The 24,404-nt window shown below is 44.6% G+C and overlaps 1 protein-coding gene and 1 long non-coding RNA gene across 6 annotated transcripts in view; one reads left to right on the forward strand and one right to left on the reverse strand.

Annotated features, from left to right (window-relative positions):
• PFKFB3 (6-phosphofructo-2-kinase/fructose-2,6-biphosphatase 3) overlaps positions 1–24,404 on the forward strand; it is a 335,583-nt gene that overhangs the window by 222,955 nt on the left and 88,224 nt on the right. For 2 of the 5 annotated variants that reach the window (XM_069629666.1, XM_069629663.1), the window contains exons 2-15: positions 2,694–2,819; positions 3,002–3,098; positions 3,358–3,424; positions 3,578–3,652; positions 4,489–4,545; positions 7,897–8,021; positions 10,087–10,294; positions 10,435–10,581; positions 11,308–11,412; positions 12,244–12,373; positions 13,350–13,412; positions 13,516–13,580; positions 15,107–15,283; positions 19,520–22,642. In XM_069629666.1, coding sequence (XP_069485767.1) covers positions 2,694–2,819; positions 3,002–3,098; positions 3,358–3,424; positions 3,578–3,652; positions 4,489–4,545; positions 7,897–8,021; positions 10,087–10,294; positions 10,435–10,581; positions 11,308–11,412; positions 12,244–12,373; positions 13,350–13,412; positions 13,516–13,580; positions 15,107–15,283; positions 19,520–19,576 — 1,499 coding nt within the window. In that variant the 3' untranslated portion in view covers positions 19,577–22,642. Of the gene's footprint in view, positions 1–2,693; positions 2,820–3,001; positions 3,099–3,357; positions 3,425–3,577; positions 3,653–4,488; positions 4,546–7,896; positions 8,022–10,086; positions 10,295–10,434; positions 10,582–11,307; positions 11,413–12,243; positions 12,374–13,349; positions 13,413–13,515; positions 13,581–15,106; positions 15,284–17,443; positions 17,467–19,519; positions 22,643–24,404 lie in introns of those variants that run through there. The other 3 variants (XM_069629664.1, XM_069629665.1, XM_069629667.1) reach the window with 3 other exon arrangements.
• LOC138514284 (uncharacterized) overlaps positions 6,722–24,404 on the reverse strand; it is a 505,584-nt gene continuing 487,901 nt past the window's right edge. Inside the window, exon 3 of the long non-coding RNA XR_011281906.1 lies at positions 6,722–8,074. This is a non-coding gene — a long non-coding RNA (uncharacterized lncRNA). The remainder of the gene's footprint in view (positions 8,075–24,404) is intronic.

Consider the following 24,404-nt stretch of genomic DNA (forward strand, 5'->3'; position numbering starts at 1 on the left):
TCAACTGCCACGTTTGGGACCAAGCTGTTGACTTTGTGAGCGAAGCCTTCTCTAGAGAGTGGCTTGCTGCATAGCACTACCTGTACCCCTCCTTCTGTGCCAAAGGAATGGGCTTACCAGCTGAGTTAACAATTCTTGCACTTCAACTGAGGGTCTAGTAGCTTGGTTGTTAGCGTTTTCTGCAGTGTGTAACCTGGTCTCCTCATCCTAACCTCTTAAAACCATCCTCATTGGCAAAGCGAACATAATTTTTTTTTTTTTGTTGGTAGGCAGTTAGGATAAGCATTTACCATGCACTGCCATACTGGGGCTCCTGGCCATAAGCTGGCAACCGTTGGAAAATGGTGTAAGTCCCTGGGCATGTTGTAGCAGTGCTGCTTGTCTAATACCTAAACTAGTGGCACTCCCTGGCGCACATATTACTCTTATTTTATGTGTGTATAGTTCATAGAACTTTTACAAACTTTACATATTAAGCAATACTTCACGTTTATCATAATACAATTTGAATACATAGTTTAAAATTTCAACATAAAGAGTCTAAAGCAGACAAAAAGCCAAATCCGTCAGTTACGGCACAAACCGGGCAAACATGCATTTCTATTAATCATGTGGCTGAAGGCACACTTGGCTAAAACGTTTTAGTACATGAGTAGTAAATTCCCATCTGCAATTCTACCGTTCACTCTCAGGAGACTACTTGGAAATAATACTGGCAAGCTCAATGAAGCACAGTTTGATGGTACTGCTTTGAGAGAAATATGACTTTTGAGAAGGGCAGGTAATGCACATCTGTTCTCTACCGCCACTGCACATTTAAACCAGTTATCTGGTGCTGTGGGGGTGGGTAAACCCTTTCCCCCCACTTCATTGATCGCTTCCAAAGTACCTGTGACCGACCCAGTTCTTGCGACGAATCTTGATACATTGAGTTGTGCCAGTCAATGGTAGTTTTTCTTTGTGTATGGTGCTTCATGTGCAACAGGTGTTCTTATTACCCCATTTTAATTGTACTCTATTTGTGGATCCTGAAAGTGTCTGGATTCGGAAGTGCTGGATGCACTCCTGTCCCAGACCTGTGGTTTAGTTGTGGTAGATCTGCCGAACCTATGCTCGACTACGCACTACTGTAACTGCACCAGATTACCTGGGATTCAGCAAAAGAGGGTCTCCCTGGATCTGGAAAAACACCAAAAGATCTTGTCCCAGTGAACAATGCACCTGCAGTGGTTGGTGTGCTCGGGACTGTTTTAAACCGTGCAGACGCCGAGACTTAACTCTTTGGAGCCAACGGCCTGGGTTGAGACTCTTCCTGATAAGACTGTGAAGGTCTGATCGCGGTGCCTGTGAAATAGCTCGTTTGGATAATAGTCTGCATAAAATATAGTACAACTGCTTGGTTTTAACCGATGGTCACCGTTTATACTTTCCCAGTAACCTTATAGGAAACCATCCGCTCCTGGTTTATTTTGTAGGTGTCCATGATTTATCTTCTGAGAGACACACATTAATGTGAGGGTGGTGAGACCAATGGCATCTCCACTGTTGGCAAGCCCCTCTGTGAAGCATTCGGGACACCAGCCCATGTTGCAGGCAAGTGAGAGCTTCCCCATGAAAAGATTTTGCAGTGCCCGTGCAGTCCCATGTAGGACACTGTGCAGTCTCCAGCCGTGCGATTGTGAGGGTGGTGAGAAGAGTGGCATCTCCACTGTTGGCAAGCCCCTCTGTGAAGCATTCGGGACACCAGCCCATGTTGCAGGCAAGTGAGAGCTTGCAGTGCCCACGCAGGACGCTGTACAGTTTCCAGCCGTGCCATTCTAATTGATCTCTAAAGCTTTCCCGCTGGAACCTGCTGAACAGAAGCACCATGCCGGCCCGAGCAAGAGGCTAGACGGTGTAAGTGGGCAGGATTAACTATGCCCCGCCGGCAGTGTCAATTCTGATCACATGCTTGTGCGTGCTGCCCGCGACATGCATATTCTGGAAGTTGGGGTTACTGCAGTTCACTTGCTTGCACCAATTATTTACATCTGCTCTATGATCCAAGCTTGCGTTTGAGCGGTCTGCATTTTGTGCTTTTTGGCAGCTCCCGCCCCACTCCCTAAGATTCAAGGGCTTTCAAACGCTCATTGAATAAACTCCTTCTTTCCTTAGACGAGACCCCTCCACCCCTCCCTCCCCATTACCTTTCATCCCGCAGAGCACCTGGAAGAGCCCCCAACTCTTCGCAGTCATTGTGTATAGTCAAAGATAGCCAGCTACTTAAAACCGGAGCAGCTTGCAATCCACACTCGTTGCTGCTTCCCGGTTACACAGCCGATTCCATTGCAAAATCAGCTTGCGTGGTTCAGGCGGTACTGGAGGGGGGAGTAGATGCAAAGGCCTGCGTCATGTTTCTGTCTCTTGTGACCACCTTGTTTGTTGGAACGAAGTCTCGGGCAGTGACGCCTGTGCAGTCTTCTGTTGGCTGGTTGAAGCTTTTAGACTGCCTCTCCTTCAGATCTGTTGTCGTTTTTGTTGAGAAACAACCCTTTGAACATGTACACAGGGTGTGGGAATTTGATGTCTGTTTCTGCTCCGAACACAAGTGCTTCTGTTTGGACTTTTGCATTTTGAGCTCACCCACCTCTTGTAAACGTCTGCTGAATATAAAGTCACTAAGGCGGCGCTTCTGTTCTCCCTCTCCCCTACAGCCTGCGGACCTCAGCTTACCAATTCTCCCACTGTGATTGTGATGGTTGGCCTTCCAGCCAGAGGGAAGACCTACATTTCAAAGAAACTGACTCGCTACCTCAATTGGATTGGCGTCCCAACAAAAGGTAAGGCGGTGCCCCAAACTGAGGTTGATGTAGGGTTTGAGAGAAAATTGATTTCAGGCCCACGTTGCACTATTCCATTAATTCAGGCAGAGCTGACATGACCTTAACCACTTTGCCCAGCCCACTATGGATAAGTGGAGAGGGTCAAATGTTTTACCCAATTATTTTGTTTTTTCTTGCAGTCTTCAATGTTGGAGAGTATCGCCGGGAGGCCGTGCACCATTACAGCTCTTATGATTTCTTTCGTCCCGATAATGAGGAAGCGATGAGAGTTCGAAAGTAAGTCTTTGGTCTTTTATTCTCTCCTTGTGAGCTCGCTACCACCTTCCATTTTCACCCTCCTCACAGTATTGAGAACATGAACTCAAAGGAGTTTGGAGGTGCGTGGAAATTGACGTCATCTTCCCCTTGTTAAAAAGCCTGGCCGTTTTAAATTCGACAATGGCTCTCAATTAGTGGCAGGCCCCAGCATAAACGCATTTCTCTGGAAATGTTTGTTATTCAATAATGGCTAATGTGGGAACATTATATTCTGCAGAAACTGTGCCTTAGCTGCTCTGAGGGATGTCAAGTCTTACCTGACAGAAGAAAATGGCCAAATTGCTGTAAGTTACATTTTTACACTTTAACAAACAAAAAAAATACGAAATTTTTGTACGGCTAAAACTCTCCCTCGGTGCATCTGCATATCATAGAACGTATTGCATTCTGCTTCTCAAGAAGTACTCTGACATTTGACACTTTCTGTGTTTCTGAAGGTTTTTGATGCCACAAATACTACCAGGGAAAGAAGAACAATGGTTGTGAATTTTGCCAAAGATCACGGATTTAAGGTTTGTAACTCCAGCATACAGTCTGCATGCTGAAGTTCCTGTGAAATTTAAGAGCTACTGAAAGGACTGGCCACTAGGCCTGCTGTCGGAGGTTAACAGCAGTGCCTTTATTGACTAGTACGAATCACACTGCTGGTTTCATGCTGGGATTTTCAGTGCTGCTGCCAGGAAGCAGATTGGCTGTGTCTGCACCATAATAGTTTAGGTCTATGAAGATGCAGCTGGGCCTATAAGTTTAGGTAGGGTTTTGAAACTGGTTGTAGGAGCAAGGCCCACTACGCTAGCTCTTATATTTAAATGGGCCTTCCAGGTGGAAGATTAAGATTGATCACACCAGCAAAACCAAATAACTGCTTGTTTGGGCAAATTTGCTTCCAATCCGATTTCCAGTTGCAGGGAGGGGCATGGGAGTGAGTTTATGGTTATTTGGAGTGCTGGAAGGGTCAGTTTAAAATAAACTGGCGTGGGAAGCAGTGCGTCCAGAAACGAGCAATTCCCCATGCCCGTCTATGTGCTGTGCATAGCATAAATGAAGCGTGAAAATTGCAGTTCGACTTAATTTAGGGATGCGGATTATGGTGGTTTGCGTTAGTAGGATTTGTGAACCTCCATTATACACTAAGAATACAATGCATCTTTAGTAAGGTTTGTTAAACACCAAATAGTGTTTGGTTTCTGCACGGTGTGCAGACAAAATAAAATTGCATTTTGAGATTGATGTCAAACTTAAAATCTCATCACTCAAACTACGGGGGTTCTCGGCGCACTCACAATCGTAGAAACTGTTGCATAAATGCCATGCACACCAACCAATCACTTATTTTTATATCTTGCAGGTGTTTTTCATTGAATCTGTCTGCGATGACCCAAGTGTAGTTGCCACAAACGTCATGGTAAGAGTGGGATATTGTTTTGTACTCTTCTGCGGCAGATTGTTTCCTTGTCTCCTTTAGTTACTCGTAGTTACCTACCCACTTGACCGGAGAACCCTACACCTTCAGTGTTCTGTTCTCCAGGCTTTAGACTCATCCTGTCTGCACACTTCTTCGAGAGTAAAATCCCATGTGAGCTCCATTGCTCTTTCAGGTTCTCACCTGGATGCACAGTCTCTGCTTTCAATGGGAGGTAATTGATCGGCTTAAGGGGGATTGGAGGGATGGGGCTTTGCCATATTACAAGGGCAAAATAATTTGAGGATCTCGGTACAAAAAAAAACTTGTACTTCAAAAGATTTTAAAACATGGTCACGTGTGGGCCTGTCAAAGCAATTGGCCCTCTACAAAACCTCTGGTCATCCATGAAAAAGGGCAAAGATTTAGATTTTGTGGAGAGTGCGATAGTATCTGCATGCGTCTCGGATTGTGCTGCAGCAGCATCATTTTCGCAAAGCTACACACTCCATGTTTCTTAATAGCTAATTGACGATTACTTAACACTGTCCCAAATGGCAACTGCTGGTTCCTTAAGTGACTATGCCAAGGATGCTACATTGTGATTTCTATCCAATCGTAGAACATTCAGAAATCTTACGAAAAGCTGGTTTCGTTAACTCTGCCACCAGCATTGTGCTTGTGTATCACCTTGCAAGTAAGTTACTGTCAAGGCTCCAGATACATGGGGTTGATCTGTGTACCTGGGAGTCAACTGTTGCAAAGCAGTAAACTTGTTAGCTGGGAATTTGGAGATACTCCAAAAAATAAACCGCCTTTTTTCTTGTCACTTGGGCCTTCAGGCTGTTTTTCACCCTACTTTCTGGCTCATCTTGCGCATACCTTTAAGGAAGGCTTGGAATGCTTTGCAGCCTGGATTGAAGCTGTGACCCATTGTTTGTTTGCACCGAGCTTTAGAAGACACTACCCGTAATCTGATTTCTGTACTGTGCCTTTGGCCCTAACTGCAAGATATATTTCCTGTGTAGTGCTACACTGTAAGTGGCACGGGGGGTGGGCTAACTTTTTGCCCCGTGTAGCCGTAGATTGAAGGCAACTTCTTCCACCTAAGATCAGTTTACTTTTTTTCTCTACTATGGTGGTGATCACACCCTGGAATATGATGCCTGGTGCATCCTGCCAAGGACCCTAGCATGTTGCTCTGCCCAGAGTCTGAGCATTAGTGAGTTGAGTGCTCTTGCCTTTCTTTACCCCACCCCTGTGATCTGACACTAGCCCATGCTACTGTAGCCCATGCTACTGAAGAGGGTGCCTGCCATCGGGCTGTCACTGACTGGTTCTGGCTCACTCTACTGATGATGGTCATTCTGACTGTACTGCAACATAAGTGTTGCTACTTCTCACTCTCCTTGCATCAGCAAGGAAGCCCTTCGCCCATGCTTCATGCAAACCCTGCTGCACTGCATCGCAGCTTTCCTATTCAAGAGGGAGTGCTATTATGGTATTTCCTGCAGCCTTATTGGCTTCTTGCATCAAATTGGGGATGATGCCATATGTCTGCACGTTGGATCTGGGAGAAGAGTTTGCACATTACACAACCCCTTAGGTGGGGGGTGGGGGACTATGCTACACCGTTCTGCAATACCTGCATTAGAGCGAACCGCAACTGAAGGGGTGGGGTGGGCAAGGAGGCCGCCACCTACTGCAGCAAGGAATGAGCAGTAACCTTTCTGGGGGAGGGTCTTGCTGTAATTGCTGCAGATCTTTTTGTTCCTGGGAGATGGGAGGGGGGGGGGAAATCTGAGTAACAACCTTGGTGGCTCCTGGACTATCTCTGGTTTCTCCCGCAGGCCTTGTAGGCGATATTCCCCAGCTTGACGCGGGACAGGATGTGGCGTTTCTGTCTCGGCGGGTAAGGATATGGCCCTAGCCAGTCGGGAGGGGCTGCTGTTCTGGGAATTTGGGAGGCCTGAAGACTGGGGTTTAAAAAAAAGTAGCGCTTGTGTATCTAGTTCCAATATGGGCCTTTTGCCTACTGTGTTCAGTTGGCCACCATCGTGGTGTCTGCTATCATCCAGTATTTATCGATAAATGCTAATTTGCAGAAACTGGCTTTGTTGGACACCCTTAAAAAGATTTGACAGTTTTGAAGCTGCACAGTGAATTTACTTCTTAAAGCTTTTTTCTTTAGTTTTATCATTTTTATTTTCACCAATAAAGAATGCAATACAATTTATAAATATCAATAAACACATCCCCACGTAACATGGCGTGAGCTTGGCTAGCATAAGAGCAAATCAGAATACATTTCAGGGTAATAGTGAATTTGGACAAAACACACCAGCATATTGAGTCACCATGAGACTAAACATACACATTGAGAAAGATCACCCCATATGTCCATAAACTTTTCAGTCTCTCCTTTCAATTTGCAAATTGCCTTTTCATAGGTGGAGATCGTAAGCAACTCATCCACCCACTCATCAATGCAAAAAGAGCTGGACGACTTCCAAGCCCTAAGAATCGTCTTTTTCGCAATCATACAGGCCCTAAGGAACCACATTTTCTTTCTAAAATCAACATCCTCTAACATTGACACATCACCCAGTACTAAGAGACGCAACCATTGGAATAGTGCAGCTCAACACCAAACCTTATCTCTCTCAAACGCCCTCCCAGAATACCGTAGTCTTGGGACAGAACCAGATCTGATGACCTAAGGTACCCCTTGCTTGTTTGCATTTCCAGCACAAATCAGTGTCGCTTAAACAGACGCACTGGCGTCCAAAAGGCTCTAAATAGGCTTCAAGCTTTAGGAAAGTTAACCATATTTCTTTATTATAATCTTGCTGGCTTTCTTTTCTGTTGTGATTATAAGCGGAACTTCATATCCCTATTCATGCAGTCCCAGGCTGTGGGTCATGCAATGGGTCTGTTTAGTCCTATAGGGAGTTCACATGCATTTTCCATCCCATATTAACATGGGGATGAAGGGGCCTTAAAGCATAAGTGCCTGCCTAACCACCCCCTTAATAGCGGTGTACCTTAGTATTGACAATGTTTAATCAAATTGAATTCTCTACCACCCCACCAAAAAAAATCTGATCTTTTATTCTTAAAATTCTAACCAAGCCCATTAACTGTCCCTGCTCCCCCCCCCTCTTTTTTTTTAAAAAAAAATGTTCATTTTTTTCCTTCACATTCCCAATAGCAGCTGTTTTTCGTTGGACCATGCTGTGCAACCTGATATGCTGTAATACCCCCATTAAACTTTCTTTTCACGTTTGCAAACTGAGTTTGTAAGGTCGGAGGAGTGAGTCGGGATCTCTGATGTGGGTTTCTTTGTGTTCACAGGAGGTGAAATTGTCGAGTCCCGATTACAGAGACTGTAACTCGAATGACGCCATGGAAGACTTTATGAAGAGAATCAATTGCTATCGGGCGAGTTACCAGCCAATGGACCCAGATGATTTTGACCGGTGAGTGTGGCGGTCTGAAATGGAGATATGCAACAACTGCATATTTGTCTCTTCTGCAAAAAAGAGAAATAGCTGGTTATAGCTTTTTCTTTATTGTATATCTTTTTTACCTTTACAGTTAAATGGCTCAATATTTAAATATGAAAATGTACACAGCAACCAACAATTAACACAATAAAAATGATAGCTAACCTAATCACCCATACTCGCATTACACTTTTACTAATAAAAATTCTCTGAATGGAACTAGAACACTTATCAAGTCTATTGCAGTCCCCTTTACAATACATGACTGAGACTGGGCTTCAGTGCACACAACAATACCATTTTTATTTTATATTGTAGTATAGTTAATACAAAGGTAAAACCTAACATACATTACACTTACTTTAAATTCATAGAAGGAAAGAAACGTGTCTAAAAACGGACGTCAAAGTGGGTTATTGTTGAAGCTTTCCATTTTCTTCAATATAATTTGCAAAAAGTGAGAGGGTGTGGTCATCCCCCAGACCCACCCATTTATTTTACCCCTGATAGTACTTTTTAAAAAAATGCCAGGTTGTAATTTTCTACATTTAGGGAGCCGTCCGAGTTGTACATTTAGGGAGCCGTCCGAGTTGGCCCATCTGCTGCATCATTTGTTCCGACGCCGTCATGAAAGTCCTGAATGCCTTTGCATTCCGCTTCCACTTCACAGTGAGGTCACCCCTGGTCGGTGTAATAAAAACAGCACAGTAGTCTGCTGCGTAATCACTCGCAGGCCCGTATTGAGGATTAACAGTCTATGGTCGCTCCCATGAGGATCACCTAACCAGGCTGGCCAAGCAAGACGAGACCTAGAAATGGTCCTATTCAGGCCCCTGGACCAAGTATAAAAACTATTTTGTAAACTGCACCTCCTCGGGATATGCAGGTTTGCATTCCAAACTAGAGGAACTGGTCCCAACAGAAACCAAAATGCTCACTACTCGAACCAGCCTTAACAATGAGATGGTCCTGGATGTCGACGCATGCTGCATTTAAATCGCCTGCCAAAACAAGTTGGTCATGGGTTTCCCCAGCCATGACAAAAAGTGTGTCCAGCTCAGTGGACTAGTGTTGTAGTAGCGAAATTCCAGTATACATTTACAAGAAGTAAGTTTTCTTTATGGCATTAATGGCCATCAAGTCCGGCGACTCTTGTTACATTTTTGCACTTAGTGTAGAACCCCTCCATTACAAAAGTATCTAGAGACATGGTTTCTTGCAGCTAGATCACACCTACTAATTTTAAACTCTCTGCATTAGATCTAATTGGCCTCGGGAACTCGCACACATTCCATAAAACCACCCTTGGTAAGTTTTCCCTAAGGACTTGTCTCTCTGCCACCTCCAACCATGACCAATACTCCATACCACCTCTAGTGCTCCCATGGTCATCTTTGTTGCCTGAGGTCGTGTCCTCGGTAAGTGTTACACTTAGTCTTTGTCGTTCTTGCTTCCACCACTATCTATTTAAGCAACCCTTTGAATGTCATCCGATTGCAGTCCACGCGGTGCAGGGATTGCTTGGAACCCCTATATCATTTTGCCCCTGTTTGTATGCGGTGTCCACATATTTCTGGGTTTATTGACCAGCCCATTATTACCCCTTGAAATGTCACAAGTAATTTGTGATTGGGTTTCGTTTGGAGTTTCCCGCTGATTAATTTTGGGTCGGATCATTCCCGTCCGAGACAGCACAGTTAGCCCCACATTCGACTGTAGGACCAGAGTGCTGCGCTGCTCGCCCTCCCCCCACAATTCTAGGTTCTATTAGTTATCTAGGAGGGCACAGCCTCCGCGTTGTCTGAAGTGGTCTGCCAGGCCCATGTTAGTTAAAATTTCAGCAGTTCAAATGGCATGCAAAGCAGCTACTCCACTTTGATTGTTGGTTGGAACAGTTTTCTAAAACGCTGTACCTATGTATAGTTTAGGTTTATTTTTTTTTGGTAAACTTGGGCACGCTAGCTTTCCCCATGATGGCACGTTATGATAAAACGTTAATGTTTCTTTACCTCCTAAACTGGTGAATTTGGTGTTTCAGGGAACTTTCCTTAATCACGGTCATTGACGTTGGTCGGAGGTTCCTGGTGAACAAAGTCCAAGATCACATCCAGAGCAGAATAGTCTACTACTTGATGAACATTCACGTCCAGCCTCGAACCATTTACTTGTGTCGACATGGAGAAAGTGAATTCAACCTCCGGGCAAAGATTGGAGGAGACTCCGGGCTCTCCAGCAGGGGCAAGAAGGTAGGGGGCCATTCCTTTAAGGGTTTGTAAAGCGAGGTTCCCAGAAGGCGGAGGAAGGGGGGGGGGCAAACCGGAAGACTAAGATCATTGGTAATCAGTGTGTGGTGGGAACTTCTGCTAATCTATTTGTTATCTTGTAGTTCTCCGGGGCTCTGAAGCATTTTGTGGAGGAGCAGAACATGAAGGATCTCAAAGTGTGGACCAGTCAGCTGAAGAGGACCATCCAAACTGCAGAGGCACTGAAGCTGCCTTACGAACAGTGGAAGGCACTCAATGAAATTGATGCAGTAAGGATCTCTTCTTGTGTAATACATTTTGGCTTTTTAGTTGCCATGGTCCGGCTGCAGAGCTGTACTGGCTATCCTGTGTGTAGAAACGGTGCAACATGTGCCAGATAAGTAAGTTTAAACTCTAAGGGAACTGTTTAAAAAAAATATATATATATTTATTTAAACAAAAGGGAAAGTGATGTCGTCTTTCCAGAAAGTGAAATAACAGCAGAATACTTCATCCGTTGTAGATAACAAAACCAAGTAAAATATCCTTTGCAATGTCCAGTTTATTACGGCATCACCCAACAGTTAAGAAAAAACACAGTACAACGCATTTCGCAGCTTCCTCGCTGCTTGATCACGTTATATATATTTCAGCTGTTTTGTTCAGTGATAAAAATCTCCAGGTAGTAGCCAGGCACAAAATAAAATCCATTGCTCATTCTCTCTATGCCCACAGCATCCCATTTCTGTCTCGCTAGCAATTGGCTGGCAGTGGGGAATGCACATTTTGATGCCTGGTTATGTTCTTGGATTTGTGCTCGTATTGCAGACCCCAAAAGCTACGGAGTAGCAGGCCACATTGCATGCTATGGATGGCAAGCGTAGGGCGCGAAGAGTGAGCTGAATCTTCTAAAAATGCCATTTTAATTTCTGCCTAATGGTTGGCATGCAAGGACAACCGTAATCTCTGCACAATCACCTGAATCTACTTGACCTGTGGTTGATTTCTTTTTGTAGGGAGTATGTGAAGATATGACCTATGACGAAATCAAAGAGCACTACCCAGAGGAGTTTGCTTTGCGGGATCAGGACAAATACTATTACCGCTACCCCTCAGGAGAGGTAGGTTTTCATTCTCTGTTTGCATGTTGTCTAAGCGCTTCAGGTGCATTGGCTTATGAGGTGTATGGTCTTTGGGGTGCCACGTTGAATCCCTTTAAGACTTGTAGCAGCGCTCTGGGCGGTGTTCGGAGTGTCCTTGGCTTGTAGACTGAAGAAGCCCTTCCTTTGAATCTTCGCAGCTGTTATGATAATATAATATAACTGGTGCACCCTATGACACCCTACTCTCTCAACTGACCTGGACTCCGGTCCCTGAGGGCGTTCAACCTACCAGCGCTTACCAATGGTATATAGAGCGCTATATAAATGTAATTAACATAACATTATGATGTCTGCAAAACCTGGCCATTGGGGTTCGGTGAGAGTTAGTATTTTGCTCTGCCGATTCAACCATTCTGCAGGCCTAGAAACCGTGTAAGCATGGCTTTCACACTGCCGCTTGCTTTCGGCGCTGTTGACCTACTCCTTTATGCGAGCACATAACCTAGTGCCTAGAGGTTATTCAGCAGCGTACAGTGTAGTGACTGCAATTGTTTCATTTTCCATTGTTCTTGTCATTGTGATGGAAGGGCAACCAGGTTTCTCTGCGCCCTGCATCCCTATTGAAAATTCAGAAATGGGGGCGGGGGGGGGGAATATAATGTATAATGGAGCAAGTGCCAAATTTCCTTTACATTCCAGTTTTGGCATTTTAAATAGCTTGTTTGGACTACTAGAAATGTTGTATTAACTGAACAATAGTTAAAGAAAAGTGATTTTAGGTATATAGTTAGGAAAGTGCTTTCGGTTATGAAGTTGATTTTATGTTCCGTTTTGTCATTCTCCTTTCAGTCGTACCAAGATCTGGTGCAGCGTTTGGAGCCGGTCATCATGGAGTTGGAAAGACAGGAGAACGTCCTTGTCATTTGTCACCAGGCTGTGATGAGGTGCCTCCTCGCCTATTTCCTTGACAAGAGTGCAGGTGAGGGAACATGGAGGGACCCAGTGGAGTAACGTTGCTGAAAATGTTGGGGGGGTGGAGGGGGGACATGACATCTGAAGAAAGTGCCCAAGCCAAATGAATGGGGACAAAATGGTGTGCCATGAAAGTGGGGGGGGGGGGAACAAACACCCCTGCCCCCCCCTAAAATTACACCCATGGAGGGACCTATTGGCTTTTGGTTTACTATACTGTAGCACGTGGAATAACTGCTGTGTAAAAGTGTGCGATTGCGCCGTAGTTAGAATGTCACGCCGGATGATGGCACGACCTGGACACCCTGTGAGTGTCGCTAGTTCGGTGGAGAAGCACATGTTAATGTTTGGAGTATGGGTTTCTTTAGTACAGTGGTTTTCAAACTTGTTCATACCGAGCGTCCCTCCCCACCCCCAACGAGTTAAAATAGTTACTGGGTCACTCCCCCCCCCCCCCAGGTCCCCCGCCCTCCAACCTAGGGCTTACCACCACTCCGCCCCCAGGATGTCCAGGAGTACCCAGGCTCTTTAAAAAATGTTGCTGATAAAATATATATTTATAATTATCTATATTTTATCTGCCTACCCCCCCCAGTTTGAAGACCGCTGCTTTTTGGAATTAACTTTCAAAAGGTTTATTGACCTGCATAAACCAGACAGTGGCTTGAAAGAAGGGGGTTGGGGTGGGGTAGTGATCTGCAGGCCTTTGGGAGGAAGGTAACTGTCCCTGCCCCCACGCACTGTTCTTCCTAGAAGGGTTCTAAGAATGGGAGCAAACACAAGAGATTACTTTTAAATCCGTGGTTCTCCATGAGTGGTCTATGTTTTAAATGATACCAATCGTGATCTGCAAAACCTTTGGCCTTAATTCACTGATCCAATCCTGTCTGCCACCCTGCTAACCGGCAACTCGGGGATTGTGTTGTTCTCTTGCCTTATTGCTTTAAGGTTCAGTCTGCTTATCGTTCGTTTTGCTATTGCAGATGAAATGCCCTACCTGAAGTGCCCTCTCCATACTGTTCTGAAGCTGACGCCAGTTGCCTATGGTAAGAGTCCGTTTTTGCCCCCCTGTATGGCACCTCATGTGTCCTGCCTTTGCCTCTTCCTGCTCTGGGCCTCTCTCATGCCGTCACTCTTCGGTTCTTACAGGCTGCAGGGTGGAATCCATCTCTCTGAATGTAGAAGCTGTGAACACGCACCGGGACAGGCCAGAGGTGAGTTGCTTTTTGCTGGCAGCCCTGTTATTACTTGAGACCACCATCAGTTTTCTTTTATGTAAATAACCTTTCCATAATCTTCACCGTTGCCCTTGACTGCAATAAAGTCAAACTTCAGAACTGTGTACAGCTGACTCCCAGATACCCTAGCTTTCATGACCTGTAAATGGCAATTTTAGTTTAACAGAGCACTAAAGTGTGGAAGGCTTAACATTTTCCAAGGTGGGATGGGGTCTTGCAGGATTGTTGTCCAGCAAATGTAAGCAGTAGTTATTCTTTTATTATAAACCAGATCAAAAAATCTGGCAGATGGACGGGGGTGAAGGGGTGCTGAAGGTGGAAGCGTGCCTTTGAGCCCACATTTGTGTGGTAGGAGGTTGGCCACGGCTGAATGTCGCCTCCTGAAGATGGTTTACCATTTTAATTGGGTTTTGGTTTCATTTAGTATGTGGGTGTGGTCTTTAGATTGTTATCCAAGATCTGTATCCACCAGCTAGCATACTATATATCTCCTTAGTATGTACTTAAATTGGTGGTCCATAGAAATGACTGTTACAATTCAAGATTCCTTTGTAGAGTAACCTTATTGGGGGCCCTAGGTGGAAGAGAAGAGGGTTGGCTATGCTCCTACCTCCCAGAATGCAGCACACCTTACTTGGCTCTCTGCCCAAACAGCTTCCCTGCCTATCTGAAACTTGAGCAGAACCATCTCCGGTTCCAGAAACAGCTCAAGACTTGCCTCTTTGCTTCTGCCTTCTATCTTCCACTTCCCTGCTGATCTCCTGTCTGATAACCGCACTGGTTACCTGGCTACCCTCTGAACTACGGACCCAGGAAACCCCCCCCCCCCCCCCCTTATCCCTTCCATTGCAACCCTGCACTTGGGGCCGTTTCTGCAACCCTACAGTCCCCCACTTTTTAACACTTGCTGTCTGCACTTAAGTCCTGCACTGCCACCTGCTGGTAGCACTTCGTTTTTCTATGCCTTGATCTATGTCTCACACTTCTCCTCCCTTTTCCCTGGCACATTTACCGCTTAGCTCTCCTCTGCACTTGCACAATCTCCATGTCACTTGGCCTAGTAAGATCGGTGTCTTGTCCTCCCTTCTGTTGCCTCGTCGTGCCTTGAAACTGTAGGCGTGCTATAAAATATCATACCTTAAATTTTGTTTTGGTCTTACACTCCTGCTTCTGTCCTCATATGCCACACCCGTACGCTTTCTTGCATTTCCCACGTTTTGATGTATGTCTGCCTCCGATGCATGCCTCTTCTGTAGGCGTAATGCCCTTGATGTTTGAATTTCCACTAGGAAAAACAAGTCTTTGAGGTCAGGTTAACTGTGCATTTGACCCCAGCAATCCTATGGATGGCAACCTAGCAACCACGCATGGATTGGTGCCCCTTCTTTCTTGGTTCCTATGGTGTAATGTGAGCAGTTATTGTGAGGGATGACTTTGAGGGCTTGTGGTTTCAAAACACCTTGTGCTAACTCTGGACCATTTTTGTTGTTTCCTCATTGTAGGAAGCAAAGAAGGGACCTAACATGCTCATGAGACGCAATAGTGTTGCCCCGCTCGCGAGCCCCGAGCCCACCAAAAAGCCGCGCATCAACAGCTTTGAGGAGCACCTGGTTTCTGCTTCGGAGGCTCTCCCAAGTTGCCTGTCGCAGGAGGTGCCCTCGCCGTCTCTGTCTGTGCAAGTCAGTTCAATTTCTCAACACTCTTCTCTGCTTTTGGTGTTTTTTGATTGCTTTTGTATTTATATTTTGTGCGTTAGCTTACATGGTGCTACTTGTAAGCCGCTGTTGCTGGCACAAAGAAACCCGCTTTTCTGCTTGGTGGATGACTGCAGTGCTGCTGGAGTCGGATTATTCCAACCTCTTGGTTTGACTAGATTAGTAGTTTTCAAATGGCGGGACATGCTTACTTGCTTGGGAGTTTGGTGTGATAGAAAATGCTTTGCTACATGTCCCATTGTCTAGGCTTAAATGAAACCCCACTCAAGGATCTATTTGCTGTCTTGTTCTGTATCTTGCAAGAAGTGTAACATGGCGTGGCGTTTTCACATAATTAAATAAATCCAAAGTAATTTGAATTCCCTTTCCTAAGTATTGATGAAGTTCCTTCTGATCTTGCGCGGCTTCCCACCCCCCAAATTCAAAGAGATTACTCACTTTGGTTGTTATAAGAGTCAGTAATTCTAATAATGTGATTACATTTTATTCCTCCAAAGTGAACAAGCGTTTGTTCACTTTAATTAAAGCCATTATTATTTTTTTAACATCTTACTCCATGAAAGGGAAACGTGTTCATGTTTGTTTGTGAAATGTTGGCCTGAAATTCGCCATTCGAGTATCGTTCTCAGAACAGCAGGGTCATATTGCTATTGCAACACTGGCACCTTCAAATCACTCGACTGTAAGACTATAGACCGATAGTATAGCTCAGACAGTGATTTATTTATTTTAATAATCAAAGTCGACCTTAGTGCTGTTCAGGTGGAAAAGCCAGTCATAGGTTTTTTCTTTGAAAGGGGCGCGGGGGAGGGAGGAGAATGTCTGCGCCTCCTTTTTGGTTACGAAATGGACCGAAATAGTGTCCGATATTAATTTCAATAAACCTCTTTACAAGTTTGCCGGTCACATTTGTAGGGGCTACTTTACTCTCCAGAGCATTAGTCTGCTAAAATACGGTATTATGCTTGGGCCTAGTCTAACAGTTTGGTCCTTTTTTACAACCAGGACCAAGAACCAACTGAGCGACCTCAAAAGCAGGCTGTCGCTTTGTAGTGCAATACAAAACAGTATTCGAGTAAGGAAAGAGCAGGGCTCGCTTGAAAACATGGTAAAATGCCCGGGCTTGAAACGTGGTAATCTAATTTCTCCCATTTCCAATAAAAAGTATCGCCATAGTTGCTATGATAACCTCCCGCCCTTAGTTGCCACGCGACGATCGAACAGCCAATCGGATTTGGAAGTGGCCGAATCAGGGAAGCGGAAGGGGCGGGAGTGGAAGGACCCGCATACGGAAAGTGAAATAAAATGGCGCGCTCAGATTTCCCTCAATCGCGTTTCCTGTAGGGGCGGCCAGTGTTTCTGTCCACACGGGACCGTGACGCAGAGAAGTCTACTTTGGAGAGGGCAGACGTCACGTAACCAGTTTAACCACTCCATGTCGGATGCATCCAAGAGGCTTTAATGCCCACCGCCGATGCCCGACACCTTTCACGTGTAGCCACCCCAGGACATATCCGCCCTCCCATGAAAGTGGCGCCCTCTGCAGATGCTTTCTTATTCACCGTGGCTTTTAAAGGTGGCGGGAGAACAGCTTTGTCCGTTCCCCAGAAGGCAGGTACTTCTCAAAGCCCTGTTTGAACAGGCGCCCGAGGCGTGAAGGGATTATCAGCCGGCCCGGGAGGAGGAGAGGGACGACCTATCGCTTCGCGTGGGTTCACAGAGTTCATTTTGGCACATTGCTGGTTGGGGGCCCTCGGAGTTACTTTGTTACAGGTGGGTTCGTTTCGATCTGCCCATCCTGATTTAGTGTCCAAGTTTCCTGTTCGGAAATGGGACCCTGTAACGAGGAATACAGACCTAACTTAATTTATAATCCTAAATCAAGCCTATTAGTAGGACATAAATGATGGACTACTTTGTAATTGATTTATGTTTACAATATAGTCCATCATAGAGCCGAGGCAGTCCTAGGGTAAGGTGCCTTTACATAAGCGCGTTGTATAAAGCCCTTGCACACCCTTTGTGAGACTGCCACACCCTGCATGCTCTGATTGTGATCTTTGAATGCTTGCATGTCTCTCTATCTATCCCTTCACTAACGGCTCCTTTCTTTCACCCCTGTAGCCTTTGCTTGAGCAAGCATGCCTGTAAGTATCTTCCTATTTTCAAAGCCATGACCTTGCATTAATAATACTCTGCTTTTGGTGGCTACTTATCAAGCTCAAGTATATAGTTAAGTGGCTTTACCCCTGAGCAAGTGCCTGTTGTATTCGATGGGCTCTGCTGTTTCGCCTTCCAATAAAGGACGTGTCTTAATGTTGGCCCAGTACAATTTGGGTATTTTGAGGCCTTCATGTGAGCTGTTAGTCGTGGCATCTGGGCTGAATCGGGGCAGATTATTAGGACTGCATCCATAGTAAGGAATGATCTTGATGTCCATACAGAAGACTCCTTGTGGTGTCAGGATTTCTTGATCCCTGAGCCGGGTAAACTGAAAGACCTTCACGATAGTCTGCTCACTGTGTTTCTCTTTGGGGAAACATGGGTTTGAATATGCAGCACTGCCACAGCCTTTTTAAGATTTCTTGTTCTGAATGGGTACATTAACCTGAAACCCGGGGAAAGTAGGTGAGCTCTAAAGTTGAGGGGGAGGTCTGGGTCTCCTGCTCTGAAAGTGTTGAATGCTATTGGATCTCAGTGAAGTCTGATGCCTTGAGACGATGTGAAAGTTAGTTTATTTTTTATGTGCAACCCACCCCTTGCTAAGCATGACATCACTCACTACTTTATCAGCAGTTTCTTCCCACTTCAACATTGCTGTCTTCTTGCCCAGCATCACATGCACAGCTTGGCAAGGTGTACGCCCGTCAATCTATTGCCATATCTTCTTGGTATCTTTTTCTATTTCCAGAAACCTATTCTGTCCAGCCAGGGAAGCCCTTCGCCATGCTGGGCGCTACCTCACGGCTGTTCAATTAGCGTTGCGCACACACCTACCACCCCAAACAGTGCTGTATCTGGGTTCTTCCTGGTATGGTATTTTATAATCTAAAACATTAGTCGGCCCAACCAAGAAAGACCTTCCTTAATCCAGTCTTTGATTTGACCGACGAGCATTGTGCACCTCTGCCGCAGCAGTCGCATCAAGACCACGTAGGCTGGGTGTATCTTCTTCCTGTTATATGCTGCCTACAGTGCCTTATCAACCCCAAAAGGAAACTGACCAAGGATTGTGCAGCTATGTAATGGAACATTGTCTCCCCCCCCTCCCCCCCTATACTTCAATTTCCACCTCCACAAATGCACACCCACCACTGACTTGCCCTGTTTTCTCCTCTACCCAAAGGGAAGCTGTAAAAGAGGAGGGTGTAGTCTTCAGAATGTTATGGTCTGGGAGAATAGCAGGCAAAATGTTCTTAATTCTGCTCTGAAATTCTAAATGTATTGGTGATGTTAAAGGCCCACACTAGCTACAAAGATAATATGATGGGGAGTGCGTGTAAGTTGATTTGTACATGTTTTTTTCCCACCCCTTCGATTGCCTCTTCTGCTCAGAGCATTTAAGTCTGCTCTCTGCAGGGCAGTGAAGTCACTGCCGGCTTTCAGCTGATCCTACACTGGCAAATTGAGGCTTCAAATACTGGGATTTGATTGGTGAGCTTTCAAATCCTGCAAAATTGATTGGTCGAACAGCACGTTACCATTTGAATGGTAAAGGGGAGCAACAACCCATTTTAAAGCATTTTATTTCTGGAAAGGACTTTCAGTGTGTATTGCTTTGCTCCTATTGTATAGCCCTCGGTTTTCACCATGGTTCCAATAAAGCTTCAGCCCATAGCTCTGTACCACCATCGCAGGGCATCTTTGTCTTGACAACATGAAACCACACGTGCAACTTGGGCGTCCCTTATCATACGTTTGAAAGTGAAATGTGTCTAGGTTGCGAGGGGGTCGTTTGGAAAAGCCCGGGTCTAGGGTCAGCTCAAAGTTCTTTCACTTTCATAAATGTTTAAAATGGGTTGATGTTCTTTCGAAATGCATCCTGTGGCGTTGTCTTGCGACAGCATTTGTGACTTGCCCCATGATAAATTGCCTTGCTTTAGAGCATCCAGGTCATTTGCACGTGAATGCCATTGTTGCTGCTTTCCAAATATGACTAGGCGCACGAAGTCTAACTGCATCCTCTCGTTCTTCCTACAGCACATGAGTCCGTCCCAGAAGCTGTCCTGGCCCTTCAGTGATCCGACAAGTCACTAAACGGACATTTGGTTTTTCCATTCCATCCCATCTCTAAAGCTTGCGTGTAGACCCTCCTATGGTAGGCTCGAGGTCAAGCTGGTCAAATGGCTAATTTCATAGCCGACCTTTGAATTGAATGGACTTGCAAAAGAAGATGACTGGAGAAATAAAGGAACATGAACATGGCCAACAAATGAGGAAAGGCTACTCTTAAAATGTGCACAGCAGGAGCTCTTGGCCATTTCCTGAAGTATGTGGAGGTCTTGCATGAAATCCATACCACCGCCTAGTCTCATTTGCAGAATTTGTCCTCGTTGTTCGTCTCACTCTTGCTCCATGTCCTTCGTTGTACAGATGCCATATACAGGGTGAAGAGGGAACTTTGAATGCTGCTCTACGTGTGCGGTTTGGCATTCCCGACTATGTACCAACCAAAGCTGTCCGACAGAACTGTATAGCTTTAGAAAGCCATGGCGATCTTTCGAATATGGATTTTTTTGTTTGGAAGAAGAAGCCTTTTATAAACAACGATTTACATAGCACTGAGGCACCTGGGGTTTAGCCAAGCACCAGCAGAGGTTGTGCACATTGCGTCGAGACCTTTTGCACTGGCAATGTAGGAGTCAATGTTTGACTCCGAAGGCATGAATGATTTTTCTTTTCATTTTGTAAATTATTTTTCGATTGAGTTTTTGGTTTGTTTTATTATTTTTACACATTTGTTCACTTCTTTGTAGATTCCTTCCCTGTAAACATTTTCCTTTCTAACCAAAGGCTTTTGTTATGGATGACTTTAACATATTTTGTTTTTTAAGCAGAACGTTGAGCACATATTGGAAACGGACTTCCAATGTATAGATAATGCAGCTTTTTATTTTAGGTGCATACATATTATGTCGTTTTTGGTGATTTGTTCTTTGCTTGGGTTAAGGTGTATTATCTTGCGACCATCATTGTATCAGTCATTTTTGTTTGATTTGCACTTTATGCTGACAGTCCGAGGTCGGTGAAATTGTGCAGAGTACTGTAGATGAAGCGTACACTCTTAGGTATGGCATGCTAGTTGACTGGCAAATGTTTACAGAATTCTGAGATTTGCGGCAGCAAATAGTTTTGTAATGCTAGCTGTGAGTAATAAATAAGGCCCCTTCCGTATACGCTGCAGATATACTTTCTCGCCCCTCGTACCGCTAGCCACACCTCCTTTCCACAATTCGGTTTTTGTTTGGTCTTCACTTTTACAAAAAAGAGGACAAAGAAATAGCCCCACAAGTGTGGGGTGCCAGGAATTCAAGAGAAGCACTTTTCTGACTATTCTGCAAGACTGTGGTACCTAATAACAAAGGTGGAGCAGAGCTCATTGTTTAAATGTCCTAAGGATTATAAAGCAAGGAAGGAGAACCATAGGTGGGATCAAGAAAGTTCCAGTTCATTAAACCTGGGGCCTTGCATTTCCCCTTCAATCAAGGGCATGGCTACTGGTCTCTTAAGTTTCGAGGGTTCTAGGTTGGTCCACATGTTTCCGAACTAGTATGCAATTACATACATGCAGCTCCTCTACGGTTTCTGTCATGAGCTATCGGAAAAGCGTAGTGTTCTTGTTGGCCAACCATTTCAGACTTTTGTCCCAGTTGATGTGGGCATCTGGCTACTGAGGTCTTTCCTGACAATCCTGTCCTCATCCCATCTGCAAAATATGCTCATAGGTTTTCGGGGGACCAAAACCTGTCTGGAGTGCGAGCCCCTCTTTGTGCTGGTTAAAGTTTTGAATGATGACCATAGTGCCTACCCATCCCGTACAGGAACAACGCAATGCATTGATAGCATAAGGTGCTAAACTCCTGTCAAACGCCATGATTTTTTTTTTGACCATGAGTTTTTGTGACCGCTGCCTGCCATTCTAAGGAGGTTTTGCAAATGCCTGTATTATAAGTGGAAGGATTTATTTCTGATTGTTTAATGTGCTTCACTATGGAACAAGTTATATATTTGTTGTACGCTTTCAGACTCTGACGGAAGTCTCCTGCGCCCTAGATATCTTGTTTGGCCTGAATGTGGTCGGTCACCTGCCTATTTTTTTTTTCCCCTTTCTTGACCACTCCTCCTTTTCCACCCAGCAGCTTTCTACTGAGTGGATTTAAACAAGGTATATATTTTTTTTAAATAGAAGGTAACCCAGTCCTTCTAAATAACGGAAATGTTAAGGGCTGTGGCTAACTATTTTGTGGAAGTTGGGAGGGAATAAAAAAAAAAACCAGGTTCCTGAAGTTTCAGCGTAGCCAATTTTAGAAATTGCTCCATTTGCACCAGCTCTTGCTTTCTGCAGAGTATGAGGGCGGCACTTGACTTGTACCAGGTTTTCAACAATTGTGGTTCCTTTTTAAATGCTCTTTTCGCACTGTTGGTGAAGTTTACTATATATATTTTATTTTCCCTCACGACCATAGAGGTTCGTTTTGAAATTGCTAAAAATAATACATTCCGTGGAACATCTCCCTCGCCAATGTTATCAACCAAGCACCCCGATGAACTAATTTCCATCTTCTGGCCAATCGGACACGGTTAAGTTTTCCTTAGGAAATGTCCCCGCATAGACCGCCCTAATGGAGAATGTCTCGTAAGCAATGATGACTGTGTGCCTTGAAAGTTTATCCAGCAAGGGTTTGATGTCATTACTGTGCAACACGTTACCCTTTCTGTTGTGGAATTAGTTTCACGTTATATATTAGCAAACCCACTGTATGTATGTTGCAGAAACAAGAGTAGGAGAAACTTTGTTGGAATGCTGATTGCTGAGAAATTGGGCGCTTTTTTTTTTTTTTATTCCGCCAGTTTGCACCAACGTTTTAGAGTTGCTATTTATTTATTTAATGTCTACTGCAGAGCTTGAGCGGTGTACCTAAAATATATATATATTTTTTTTGTTTCTTTGACTTGTGATATGCCACCTACATATTCATGTAGCGTGTTATGTAATTGTCTGGAATAAGCTGCCTGTGAATCGGCTATCTGCAAAAACGTCATCCCTTTAAGAAAGTATGTATATTTTTCAGTTGCAGGACCAATAAAATAACTCTAAAGTAATGATCACCCTCTTGTTGGTATTTTTTCATTTTCATAAGATTTTTTAAAAAATGGCGACCCCTGCTGGGGTTGAATGTCTGATAGATGGCCTCGGCTTAAAGGCCGTCTTGTTTTAGATTGTATTCGCAGGTCGCCATTCGTGGCTTGCTAGTGGCACTTACTAAGTCGATCTTGCGAAGTGTCCTCCTTTGCATGGTCTGTCGTGGTCAAGCAACCTCACAAGGGAAGCAGTGAAACTGTGCATTGTCCGCCCACATGTGCGTTCTTAAATGAGCAATCACAATCTGTGTTTTATATATCCCTCTAACCATTAAAATGCAAACCAGTGCACAGCTAAAGATCTCTTGTTGCTAATTAAAACTATAGGGATCGTCTGCCATTGGTCACTTGGTTTATTGGCCAGACTGTTCACGATCATATGTATTGTGTAGGTAAGTGAAATGTGTATGTGTGTGTGTGTGTGTGTGTGTGTATATATATATTAGTATGGGATTCCTTTACCCTGTGTCCCCGGACAACTTCCTGCCGTCGGGTATGGGCAATAGTAGAAGGTCCCTTGGCAAGTCTGAATACAGATGTTTACTTCTAAAAAGCTGACTCTGGAGGGGGTTCGAACTCCCCCAAGTCGATTTTCTCACCTTTATGCATGTTTAGTACCTTGCCTTGCAGCTTGTAAGTTTTCTTGCTGCTTTAGTACAGCCACACAAATTCCTATCTTATCTGTTCAACCGCACATGTAAAATAACTATTCAGTGAATTCTCAGTGCCATTTTGCTATTTTCAAGGATTTTCAATCCGAATTTGGCCTTCCATTCAGGGGTGGTAGGTCGGATTCCCAATCTGATTTTTTTGCGTATGATACCTGACTCTTTGCTACTCCTCTCCACCCACACACAACTTTGTTCACGGGAGTTTGGGGGAATCTTGCAGGGGGAATGCCTAAGTTGTGTCATTTAAAAGTATTACCAAAAAGTAATCTTGCTTTCATTATTTTTTGCATTGATGTGTCTGATGTTAGGCTACACTTAAATTGACTTTTCTATCATTTTACTGTGTAATTATCACCACACTGGTGATTGCTGCCCAATCTTGAATCTGTTTGATTTCATTTTAATTAAAAATAAATATTTCATTATTACATACTGGCCTGGTTCACGGGCCATTGCGACACTGGGTGTTTGTCAAGGAGGGGGTATGAGACTGGTTGGCTGCCTTCTCAAAGCTGAATCTGAAATTTTAATAAATTTGAAAGCGTTTTTATTGTGTGTCATTTCCCTGGCAATTGGAAAGAGCCCTAGTCTGGAGTGTGCCGTGTCTTTAAATCCGTGACAGAAGGCTGTATAGTTTAGAATGGAGCAGTAGTGACTGCTCCCCTTTCCTTACCTTTCGGTCACTGATGGTTGACTACTGCATCGCATACTCTCGCTCTGCGCCGCACCCCTTTGTCGCTTAACACCTGCACACAGCTGCCAACATACTTGTGTTGAACAGCATTGTGGACTGATTGTCGTGTTCTGCATTGTGGAGCGTCCCCTGAAAACTTGCCCAACTCCACCCTCTTGATTACAGCCTTTTCTTGAAAGATTATTTTAGGCCATATAGGTTGGTGGGGAGGATGTTGGTTGCGGGGAAGGCAGCTGGGGTTGCTGTCATTTGCTGCTGGGCTAAAGTGGGTTGCTCTTCAGCTGACTAACATTGAAAGTTCTCTTCAGTGATTCACTAAATCCGAAACTTTAGAAATCCTTCTGACATTAAATGCTAG

This window comes from Ambystoma mexicanum, chromosome 12 (genome assembly GCF_040938575.1).
Source record: "Ambystoma mexicanum isolate Mex_15411 chromosome 12, UKY_AmexF1_1, whole genome shotgun sequence".
NCBI classification, from domain to species: domain Eukaryota; kingdom Metazoa; phylum Chordata; class Amphibia; order Caudata; family Ambystomatidae; genus Ambystoma; species Ambystoma mexicanum.